Raw genomic sequence first — 12750 nt, forward strand, 5'->3', positions numbered from 1 at the left:
GAATATGATCAGTCAAGTTAAGCTACATCATCCTGTCGTTTTCTGTCTCACCTCTGGTATCAACATAAGAGCAGATAATGTCATTCTATGTCTTATAGGACATTTATTTAAATGAGACAACTCAGCTGCAGACTTTCACAATCAGCAAACATTGCCATCGATTAAATTCTGCAACAGTTAATCCAAATAATTCTGCAAAAGTTATTCTGTTATTCTGAACAAATGTATACTAATACCTCTGAACAGATTCATCATAATGATTCTGTAAATGTTTATCCAAACATTTCTTTAGAAAAAATCCAAATAATTCTGCACAGATGTATCCAAATAAGTCTTTACACATTTGTCCTAATAATTCTGCCAAAAAAATTATGCTGATAGTTCTGCAAAACGGTATCCTTATTACTCTGTATTAATCCATCAAAATAATTCTGCATAAATCTGAATAATTCTGCACAAATTTATCTTTACAGTTTTGCAGAAATTTATTCTAATAATTCTGCACAAATGTATCCTAATCTGCACAAAATTATTCTAATAATTCTGCACAAATTCATCCTAATAATTCCGAACACATTATTTAAAATAATTCTGCATACATTTACCCTTTTGATTCTGAACAAATCTATCAAAATAATTCTGCATAAATCTGAATAATTCTGCAAAACTTATCTTAATGATATCACACAGATATATTCTTTAATTATGCTTAGTTTATCAAAATAATTCTGCACAAATTAATCCTTATACTTCAGCACAAATTCATCCTTTTGATTCTGTATAAATCCATCAAAATAATTTTGCATAAACCTGAGTAGTTCTGCACAAATTTATCCTAATCTGCACAAATTTATCCTAATCTGCACAAATTCATCATAATAATTCCGAACACATTATTTAAAATAATTCTACATAAATTTACCCTTCTGATTCTGAACAAATCTATCAAAATAATTCTGCATAAATCTGAATAGTTCTGCACAAATTTATCTTAACAATTTTGCACCATTTTATTCAGATAATTCTTTAAGAAACATTTCCAAATAATTCAATGAAATTGTATCCCCATAATTCTAAACAAATTTATCGTTATACTTACGTTGAAGTTTATCCAAATATTTCTGTACAAATTTATTTTAAAAAGTATTTATAAATTTATCCTGATATTTCTGCACATATTTGTCATAGTACCTCTGCAACAAAAGCTAATGATTCTGCAAAAATGTGTCCTTATTAATGTGAACACATTATTTCAAAGAATTCTGCATAAGTTTATTCTTATGATTCTGCACAAATCTATCAAAATAATTCTGCATTAATCTGAATAATTCTGAACAGATTTATTCCTATGATACCAGACAAATTCATTTTTTAATTCTGCTCAATTAACCAAAAATAATTCTGCACAAATGAATCCTAATTTTAATGCACCAATTTATCCTATTTATTCTGCACATATCTTTCAAAGTAATTCTGCATAAATCTCAATAATTCTGCATAAATTTATCCTTATGATTCTGCACAAATCTATCAAAATAATTCTGCATCAATCTGAATAATTTTGAACAGATTTATCGTTATGATACCAAAAAATTCAATTTTTAATTCTGCTCAATTAACCAAAATAATTCTGCACAAATGAATCCTAATTTTAATGCACCCATTTATCCTTTTTATTCTGCACATATCTTTCAAAATAATTCTGCATAAATCTAAATAATTCTGCATAAATTTATCTTATCACTTCTGCAAAGTTTATTAAAATATTTCTGCACCAATAAATCCAAATAATTCTGCACATACTTATCCCAATAATTCTGCATGGATTCATCATTTTAATTCTGCACAAATAGTTTTAAATAATTCTGCTCTGTTCATTCCATTGACCCAGTGGTTTTAGACTTTAAACTTCACTACTATACTACTCTCAAGCCCCTTACCTGTGAAGGTGTCATTGCACATAAGGAAAATGAAATTATATTTTTTGTTGTTTGAGTTTAATCCAGTACCTTTTTTCTCTGTTTTCTCTCCTTTTTTTGAACGTCATAGTTATGGCGTGTTGCTGTGGGAGCTATTAACAGGAGAAGTCCCATTTCGGGGCATTGACGGTCTCGCCGTGGCCTACGGCGTCGCCATGAACAAGCTGGCTCTGCCCATTCCCTCCACCTGTCCTGAGCCTTTTGCACGTCTGATGGAGGGTAAGAAGAACCCGATTATTTATGCACACAGCGACAGATGGTTTAAAATGATCATATATTTATTGCAGAGCTGTGTCCAAGTTTTATGTAACCAAGAGCCTCAGGCAGAAAAATAACACAAGTGTCAGTTTGTGAGCCAGAAAGATGCCACAGAACATTAATTATTGAGAAGCAGCCAAACAGTGTTTATCCACTGCAGCTAAAAAGCCTTTAAATATAGGAAGCTTTGGATAAACAAACTGAATATATAATCAGAGGAAAATTTGGACCCAGTTTCAAAGAGTTTTTTAATCCTCTGCCACAGAATGCTGGAGCTCGGACCCTCACTCTAGACCCCAGTTCACAGCCATCCTGGACCAGCTGACGGCCATCGAGGAGTCAGGCTTTTTTGAGATGCCAGCAGAGTCGTTTCAATCGCTGCAGGATGACTGGAAGCTGGAGATCCAGGAGATGTTTGATCAGCTGAGGACCAAGGAAAAGGTAGAGATGAGAGGGATAAGGCTGAGTTTATGGAAAATATGTGGTAAATTTTAAAACCTGGGCTCTGACTTACATAATATAGGCTCTAATGACTCACAGGTACTTTAAGGTGACACATCATAGCCCTGCTCCAGATATGAACACAGCCCTCTGTGGTCTAAATGAAACATCTGTGCCATGCTTCAGTCAAAATATAACATGGATCATCACCAGAGGAGGTTTGACCCTGTTCAAACCAGCTCTAAAAAGCCTTTCTTTTCAATTTTTTGTGTTTTTGGTCATTATTTGGGTATCCAGAGTGTCTGTGGCACTCAAAATGTAAAATAAGTCAAACAAAGGCTGCCGATGACACCAATTAAATGACTTTGATGAAAGACGTTGCAGTTTTGACCTTTGACAAACATTAGGCACCCTCTGACCATCAGGTGTTAGTGTCCCAAGTAAACTGCAAATGATTGATTATCCAAATAATCCACAAGTGTGTGGTGTCAAACGGATTATCTTTCTGCTTCCTACCAGAGAGGGTAAAAACTTCAGGTAATTATCATCCTCTCCTGTAAAAACACATTTGAAGTTGGAGACTTTAAGATCGGGGGTTTTAAGCCAATGTTTCCCAGTTCTCATGTTTTCTGTCCTCGTCGTCTCCTTTCTCAGGAGCTGCGTTCATGGGAGGAGGAGCTGACCCGAGCGGCGCTGCAGCAGAAGTGCCAGGAGGAAGCGTTGAGGAGGCGCGAGCAGGAGCTGGCCGAACGGGAGATCCACATCCTGGAGAGGGAGCTGAACATCATCATTCACCAGCTGTACCAGGAGAAGCCTCACGTGGAGAAACGGCAGGGCAAGTTCCGCCGCAACCGCCTTAAACTGAAGGACGGGAACAGGATCAGCCTGCCCTCAGGTACTGCAAACAGACGGGACGCTGCAGCGTGTGTAAACAGAGAGCACGTGTGTTCAGACTCAGAGTTAGAGTCAGTATGCAGGCATGTGACACTAGATTTCATCTGCAATACTGTGAGGAAGAAAGGCAGTTTCATTTAAGAGTCACAGGGCTTTAGCTTCACAAATAATCCCAACATTTAAGACTACACTATCATGAATTAAGCTCTAATAACTGCTGGGTTTGTTTGATATCCCGGTTTAGATTTTCAGCACAAAATCACGGTGCAGGCGTCTCCTTCCCATGATCGTCGGAGGAGTTTACTCAGCAGCAGCTCCAGTCCTCCGTCGAGCCCACCGATGCTGCCCCGCCTCCGAGCCATCCAACGTAAGAACCACCAAAGTCTGAGAAATGATATTACCCTTGAACATTATGAACATGGAGCGCTGAACTTCTGTTTTATCCAGGGAGTCTGAAAAAACTCTTATTACAGAGTTTTATTAGTGTCTGCCCTCGATGCCAGACCTTATATTGTATACTTTCTATTTTACAGTCACTCCAGCTGAGGGATGTACAGCCTGGGGTCGCTGTGCAGGTTTTCAGCAGGATGAAGAAGAGTGTGAGAGGAAGGGCTCCAGGAAGAAGGGCAGATGTCGTGGGGGTGGTCCATACAGGGAGCACAGCGCGGATGCAAGGTAAGGGGACAGGAACAGAAACTCTCAAACCTCCCCTCAGCAGGAAGGCTTTTACTCTTAAAGGTTCAGATTTTGGAAGAATTGCTCCAGTAGGTTGCATCGCCTGCAGCTTCAGAATTGGCCGTAATGGCTGCTACTTAATATTTGGTGCACATGTCATTATTGACTAAAATTGTCCGGTTTTCTTTCTACTTAAAAGCTCGTATTGTCATTTAAAATGTCTGTTAATTAGTCAGTGCAAAGATGTTTTCTTGGTTCATAATTTTACCAGCGTAATGAGGTTATCTGTTTCTGCTGCCTTCATAGGTGGCTTGGCCTTTATGCGAAGGTAGCCAGGGGCCAGTGTTCCAAGGGGCTTCAAAAAGTCATTTTAAGTGCACTTTAAATGTGAGGTATAAATCTAAAATTACTTAGACTGGTAAAGAAGTTTTTTTTTTAGATTATTTTGGGGGCTTTTGCCTTCACTGTGCAAGCACAACTGAAGAGAGAAAGGAAATACATGGAGAGAAAGTGGAGGAAGACATTTCCGTGTAGGTTCTCATGGTTATCCAAAACTTCATCCTTCAACCTTTTGCCTCTTCACCAAAAGAACTGAAGAAGCCTTTTGGAGGAGAGGCGAAACGTCTTCAAGAACCTCAGTCAAGTCCAGTTACCCTCTTAATGAAGATTTGGACGGGGGAAGACATGCTCCAAAGAGGGCCAGGATCAGGAATAGATCCTGTAACCAGTGTATTTAGGACTCTCACCCCATTGTAGGCATCTGCTCTACCAAGTGAGCTAAACCAGCTCCCAATGTGAATTTTTAATGTGAATTACTCGCCAAAATTGAATAGAATAACATCAAAATGTTTTATTTATTGGAAAAAAGTGGTTATGTGGGGGACCCGTTTCAATCAAAACTCCCCAAAATGTCTTCATACCAATCTAGTGATAGTTAGGTAGATCCTTATAGGCATCTTAAATCACTGCATTGATGGATAACTGTGTGGTAAATGTGTGATTTGTGTCAAAAGAATGGATATTGCACCAATAGAGTCATATATGTCTATTTATGAAGCTTAGCATCAGATCACGCTGCTGCTGCTGCCGCTGCTGGCAAAGCTTCACCTCCTCCACCTCAGCCTCCTCCTTTATAGCATAAAGCATTTTGCACCCTCATATTCAGATTCATGCTACTACAGATTAATTGCTGATGAAATTATTTTGTTGTATGTGATACACATTATCATAAATGTATATACCCATATGGGGATTTCTAGCATCCTGGAAAGGGACTAAACCAAGGAGCATCTTTTGAGCAGAGCCTTCAGTGCCAAGTAAAACTGTAGATCCATTTTGCACTGAAAGGGGTTAAATGTATGTCGAGACTGAACTAAGCTCCATCTGCCCTAGAGATAGGTTACACTAGGAAGTGCTGAGTTTGAGTTGTGATGCTCTTCTAAGAGCTGATGAAGTGTTGGCTATTTGGGAAATCAGATTTCACATTTGGGTATTCCCTGTAATTCTGTGGCTTTGTTACCTGCAAAGACATGTTTTTATATATTTAGCTCACTTGCTATGGGGAAGGGACTCACATTAGTTTTTGCCTGGAGCCCTCAAATAACTAAAATAGTCCCTTGCTGCCCAGGCACATTAGTCTGATTGTATCACTGTGTGATTTGGGGTTTAAAATGCTAAGTTCAGATCCGATTCCATTTACAGCAAAGACTGTATTTTTTGTGTCGAGTCGGGTGTTTGGTGTTGATCAGAACATCAGGTCTTTGTTCTATCTTGCTGTTTTAGAGAGCATAATCCAATACGGGATGTCACCTCGGTACTGTAATCTCTCTGTTCAGTTAAAATCTAAATTTGCTCTGGTGCAGACGGCCATGAGGGTTGTAGGGACGACCAAAACCTCTCTTCAGTCTGTGTTTGAGGAGTCTGTTCTCAGGAAAACACGACAAGTTTTGTCTGATTTATCACATCCTCTACCCTGAGTTTGGACTTTTACTGTCAGATAGGCAATACAGAGTCTCAAAAGTACACTGAACCATGCCCCCCTCAGTTTGGATTTTTTAATGTTTCTTTTTATCTCATTATATTTTATGTTTTATCTTTTCCTCATTGCAATTTATAATCATCATTATTCTTTCCTATTTCTATGAGAATTTGTGCAATATGAATATGTGCAATCTGTGCAATATGTGTGGAATGTATAGTTGGATCTTTTTTTTTTTTGTGCAACTCGTACATGTACGAGTGTACATGACAATTATTGTTGCTATGTTCTATTCATCTCTTATCTGGCAGCTTAATGTGTGCAGCACTTGCAGTCCAAGACAGTTTTCCATAAGGGTACAATAAAGTGCATCGTATCATAAATTCAGTATTGATGGGACAAATCTTAAAGCAATAAATAAAAAAAGAAACTTAAAGGCAGCAGACCAACGAGCTGTTTTTTTGTCCAGTGTTTTTGGAAAGGAAGCACCTTTACAGTTTCTGGTTAAAACAAAAGTTACTCTTTTCAAAGATCTGTTGGTGTTTTTACTTTGCATTTCCAAGACCATGCCATAATGAAGCTCTGCTGTCTTTACTTACTGAGACAGTCATACTGATACAGCCAGAATGTGCTAGAACGTGTCTGTCTGTCAGTTCCCAGTATGTTTTGGCATTCCTAGACAGCAAGAGAACATGGCACAGCAGGAGGTCCACATGCACCCACGCAGACACAGTACTGTTCTCCCTGCTGGCTCAGCTGATCCTGATTTCTCCTCTCTCACACCTCTATTACGACCTCCAGAGACAACATACTGAGGGTTCTTAGCATCCCCCCTTTATGCCTCTATAATGCAAAGGTGAAACATAGCAGTGATCTGGTTAGCTGATCAGAGGTGAAACTAGACCATCCATCCTGAGGGGTTTCATTGCATCAGCTCCAGCCTAGTTTGAATTTTTGTAGAAAAACGTGTTAAAGAAAGGCTAAGGTTTGCATGAAACTGAATTCCCTTTTTCAGGCTCTTAAACATGTGAGGTACATTTGTATTAAGTTGCATTTAATTGCTCAGAAACAGTCTGTTTTTTAACTTGTCTCCATCCTTCATTCCTGACAGCATGAAGCCTCCCCATGAAGGCAGCAGGCAGCGCTCCTGCAGCGCCCCAAACCTCCGCAGATCCCCTAGACACAGCCCAGCTGTGCCGGGAGTGCCGAGCCTGGTGGAAATGGGTAAGAAAGAGCTGCTAGCAGTAAAACACAGCCACGATAGCAGCCACAATCACTCTGTAGGAAACACTGATGGATTTAAAACTGCAGCTTTACTTGTTTGATGCTGATTTTGATCATGAAATAGCTGCTGTGTCTATTCTTTAAAAGAAATAGAATCAATGCAAACATGAGTGCTCCTGTTTTTAGAAAATGAAGACTGCTGCTTCACCACAGAGCCGGGAGCAGCTCCTGGTCAGTCCTACCTCTGCCTCCCCTTCCACAAAGACTCGAACACGTCTGCTGCTGCTGACGGCGACGGGGACGAGTACTGCCCGAGCGGACAGGTCCCAGGCACACCACCCTGCAGGAAGAGCCCAGGTGGAGGACGCCGCTCTGATCTGGTCCTGCTGGGCTGTGGAGCTCTGCTAGCAGCTGTCGGTCTGGGCTGTAACCTGCTCACTCTCGCTCAGCCAGAGGAGAGCATCAAATCTCGCTGGGACGGTTTCTTCCACAGGGCAGGGGGTCAGAGGAGGAGCACCAGCCCACAGACTCGCAGACTGTTCCGGCGGGAGAGTCCGCTCAAACCGGTGGCACCCTCGCTGCCTGAGCGAGGCCTGCCATCCTCCTACACGCTGCTGTCCTTATCCTCCATGTCGGACTGTAACTCCACGCGCTCGCTGCTGCGCTCCGACAGCGAGGAGTTGTTGGTCTACCGCCCCGCCTCGCCGCCCGCTTTGCCTCCTGTGACACAAACACCGGTCAACCCGCTGGTCAACACCCACCTGGAGAGCTTCAAGAGGAACCCCCGCCAGTCTCTGACGCCAACACACGTCCCCTCAGCCCCGAGCTCTTCACGCAGCCTAAGACGAACGCCATCAGACGGGGCCATCAAGAAGAGCTGCCTCCCTAACAACCTGGAGCCATTACCAGAAAAATCTGCGTTAGAAAACACAGGTACAGTTAGTCCTCATCTTTAGTTCCATGTAAATATGAGCCATGCCTCATTTCCAGAGGCATCTAATGTTGTCAAAGCAAAGCAAACATTTTCCCAGACTGAGTAAATCCAAACTACATGTGCAATTATCTCATGTTTCCCCTTTTTCCTACACCAGGTGTCTTCAGAGGTCTAAAGGAGGACTGTCAGGAGGTCCCCCGCCTCCCTGATCCAAACATCATCTTCCCTCCAACTCCTCGCCGTCGCTGTGCCCCTGAACGCCCCAAAACCCTGGATTTCGTAGCCCGCCCTCGACCTTCCCCTCTGGCACGTTGTGACGTTTTCTGGGCAGAGTCCAGAATACGGGGAAATGGACAAAACCACGGTAATGGTGATTCCCCGGCTCACACGTCCAGTACAGAGACGCCTCCGACTGTAGAATTTGGCGGAGACCCAGCAGTGCTTCCCACACCCTTGGAGGCCCCGACGCCGTACTCCCCCCGCAGGAGGGAGAACCTGCTGGATCAGCAGGATGAGGGGCAGTATCGGGATGGAACAGTGCCGCTTTGCAGACCGGAGATCAGCTTTCCCAAAGACTCGCCGTACCGATACAGACCTGGATTCTGGTCCTAACTCAGCCTCAAGAAACGGACTACCCCTGCTGTTGAGTTTGGATTAAAGCCTTTGGATTGTTGGCCAGTTAGTACCCAGTAAAGAAGTCTATTCCAGTAAGGGTGTGTTTCCACTAAGCAGTCTGGTTTGGTTCAGTAAAGTTTGCTGTATTAAAGGGATATTTCTGTATTTTTGAAGGTTGTTTGCACGAGGTATTTGGCGATAGTGGTGGCATTATCCTCCAGTGATTTCAGTAAACGTTGCCCCTTTAAATAGGATGCACTTGAAGGCTATATTGTGCCATAGATGCGTATAGCTGGCTATTTTCCAATGTGAGCTTCAACTGCTTTTCCAATTCATCCTGAGAAAGTTGAAGAATATCGGTAAAACACTGTTGTTCTGTAAGATGGGGAACTCAGGATGGGGAGTGATGCAGGCTGCAGGTGCTGAAGTCCCACTCATGACAACAGTGGCTCTCATGGGCATGGGCTCACAGTTTTCACACCTGTTCCAGCAGGCAAGCTTACTGGCCTCCACAAGTTTCTCTCCCTCTCGTTCTTTCCGCTGAGTCTACATTTGTGTGCTCCAGCTCATAAAAGTATCCACAGTAAACGGCACGTCGTTGCCACTTGCCAAAATCGCTTGTTTTAGTGTTGTTTGAGCTCCTGTTGCTTCCTCTGCTGAAGCCTGCAGACCCAAACAGCTGTGAGGCGGAAGAGCATGCAGCAAGTTGCCGAAGCATGCATTGCAAAATAGAGCCAAACACAGAGCCTTTCCGGGTGAACAATAAAATGCTTCAAAAATACTCTATATAGTGTACAATTGAGCTAACATTTTCTCTGAATTAGGCAGAGCAGCTACCTGCTACCCATCTGTGGTGCTATATAGCCTAGCTTCCCCAGGTCATTTGAATGGGCAACACTCACTGAAATCTCTGGAGGCTAATGGCACTATGATTTGATACAACCCAACTTTAAAAACACCAAAATATCCCTTTAAACCCTGATCTTGATTGTGCTTCCACTGGTAGTGTCATATTGAAGGTAACTCCAACTCTTTTAGTGATCCAGATTATTTGGCTAAAATCAGTAATAAAATCTGGTTTTTCAGCTCTTCAGACGGCTCTTCATTTAGTACCATTTTGGCTTTTTTTATCTTTAAAACAACAAGAAAATGGAGAAAAAAGGAAACCAGTTCTTAAATGGGAGCCAGCTCTCAGATTCACAACACCATCACTGGTCACTTCGGTCTAACCAGTACCCCTAGTATCACTGTTTGCCCATTATAATCACTGGTGCATGAAATGAAGATTCTTTTGACCAATCAGTGGACTCTATTGAGCCTAGTTCTTCTCCTGAGGGTTGGATAGGACAGAACAGTGCCAAAACCTAGGATAGTAATCAGATATTTGGGTACCTTTTCCAACTTTTGACATAAATAACTGCAGATCAAACTGAACTGATATGAACCAGACAACTTGTGGAAATGCAGCCTAAGTTCTTGATGTAGTCAGATCACCTTTAATAGTGCCACTTAAATACAGGAAGTCATTTCCTGTGACTATTAAACCTTGTGATATTTGCTGTATTGCTATTTAAGATGAGATTCCTCCAACTTTGCATCCAAAATTACTAAAACAAACCATCAGAAGCATTCAGGAATGTTGTTAGACCCCAGTCTGGAAGAAAGAAAAGCAACAGAATCACCTTTAGATTTAATTTTCTTTCTCGTCCTTTGAGAAGTGGAGCTGACTTTAGGGATAATGGCTTCATAACATAATGGCATTAACAGTTTCACAAAGCTTTACATTTTTATTTCAAAGCTCGAGCTCAAGACGGTGCATTTAAAGAAGTGCACTTTTGGAAAGCATCATGAATGTAAAGCTTCTTTACTGCTTATTATTTCTCTTTTGTTGGTTAAAACATATTTCCTTGTATAATCCACCCTCCCATGCTAGTGGCCGATGGATTTTCAGTTTTGTATGGAGCACTCGTCGTCACTGATCACTTGTACAGAGTAATATCCCTGTGATGGGGGATGGTCTTGTATAATATGAGCACTTCTTTGCATTAGAAGCGGTGTCAGTACAATAACGTCTGACGTCATCTCGAGCTGTGTGTGATGAACTGGACTAAGGAGGAGGATGTCACTGCTGCTAGTTTGAATTTAAGCCGGAACACTGTCAAGAAGTCCCAACCAAAAAAATCAAAGTCCTAATACCGGAGAATTCCTGCAAACCAAGGTTTTATTTTTACATACTTAAGAGTCTAACTGATAAACTGTTTATAGAATTTTGAAATTGCTCCAGTAGATTGCTTCAGCAGGCTTTTATGGCTGAAGTGTCGAAAGTAGTTCCTTTATGTTAGTTAGACCCCAGAGTATGTAAACTGTGCCTGTGGTTCAATACTCCTAAAGTTTGTTTTTTGGACATGAGGAGCTTGTCCAAATCCCAACCATCCAGTGGAGAAACATTTGTCCAGACTTTTAAGGGAACTTTAGATTCGTACCTCAGTTGATCACTCACCTCAGAGCTGTTGATCACGACCGATGGGACAAAAAGTCTGAAAGGACAAGTTCCACGTATTTCAATGAGATGTAGACGAAGCAGGCCCTGGCGGCATGTGACTGAGTTCATTCATGTTATTTATGTGTTATAATTTATTTGATTAATTTAACTGATGGTTGATTTTTATAACTTAATGTATTTGCCTTGATTTTTGACTCTGTTCTCTATGAATGTTGACAACAAATGCAGCCTCATTTTACTTGATTCATGTTTATTTTGCATTTTAAAGTTAAGTTTTTTCCTGCAAGTTTTTCTAACTTCAACCACTAGTGTCAAATTTATAGAAGTGAATCAGCTGTTTTTCTCTGTCTTATCTGAAGGTGAGGGTATAATTAGACAGGTTTTGCACTTGGAAAAGGAGTTATTGATGACAAGCTGAGCTTCAGAAAAAAATCTCATAAGAAATGGATCATTATTTCACCGAAAAACTTACATCTTCTATGTGTATCTATGGATTGAAAAGGGTAAAATGTTGACTTACAACCTTTTGTTAAACTCCTTTATATGGGAACCTTAAAGATTGGGGGGTTTAGGGGACTGCTGGGTAACCAGTTAGTCCAAGAAAGAAAAACCGCTATCAATGATCTGAAAAGCACTATCTGACACTGTAATGCCTGTTTATCTCGTTTTATTTCTGAATGTTAAGTGACCTCTCAGCCTGGAAGACTACATCCTCCTAGACTGGATCTGTCCTCATCTGAAGTGTCGCCCAATGTTCGTCTAAACGTGAATGCTTTCTCTACAAGGACAGTGCAGAATGTGATCATGCTAAGTGTAGAAAATCAGCTGACGAGGCTGGTTGAACAAATTTCTCCTTCTGAGGTGTCATTATCTGTCTGTAATGTTACCACGAATAAGCTGATCTTAAAGATGGTCTTTGTTCAGGTTGGGAATAATACTGTTACTGACTTGTATTTGCACTGGAACACACGGATTTGAGTAAAATCATAGCAAACAAAATAGCTGGGTCATTCTTCATTTATGAAATATCCACTTTTTAAAATGTTGGGCGTCAAACTCCCAGGTTCTCAGGCCTCATGGTCAACACTGTCCTTTCTGGCCATTGTATATCAGAGGTATACAACTGCCACAATGTATTCCTACTTTTGAATTCTATTTTTAAAAAAGATTCAAAGTATCCCTTACTCTCTCCATCTCTTAACCCTTAACCTCATCCCAACACCACTGTATCTCTTATTCCATGACTCCT

General features: G+C 41.1%; 1 protein-coding gene across 1 annotated transcript in view; it reads left to right on the forward strand.

The window, feature by feature from the left end:
* Positions 1-12480, forward strand: part of map3k9 (mitogen-activated protein kinase kinase kinase 9) — a 29222-nt gene extending 16742 nt beyond the window's left edge. The window contains exons 4-11 of the mRNA XM_041811838.1: positions 2050-2198; positions 2503-2678; positions 3333-3573; positions 3817-3939; positions 4106-4247; positions 7337-7449; positions 7636-8382; positions 8541-12480. Of these exons, the coding sequence (XP_041667772.1) occupies positions 2050-2198; positions 2503-2678; positions 3333-3573; positions 3817-3939; positions 4106-4247; positions 7337-7449; positions 7636-8382; positions 8541-8995 (2146 nt within the window). The 3' untranslated portion in view covers positions 8996-12480. The remainder of the gene's footprint in view (positions 1-2049; positions 2199-2502; positions 2679-3332; positions 3574-3816; positions 3940-4105; positions 4248-7336; positions 7450-7635; positions 8383-8540) is intronic.
* Positions 12481-12750: the final 270 nt, after the last annotated feature.

Source organism: Cheilinus undulatus, linkage group 18, assembly GCF_018320785.1.
Source record: "Cheilinus undulatus linkage group 18, ASM1832078v1, whole genome shotgun sequence".
NCBI classification, from domain to species: Eukaryota; Metazoa; Chordata; class Actinopteri; order Labriformes; family Labridae; genus Cheilinus; species Cheilinus undulatus.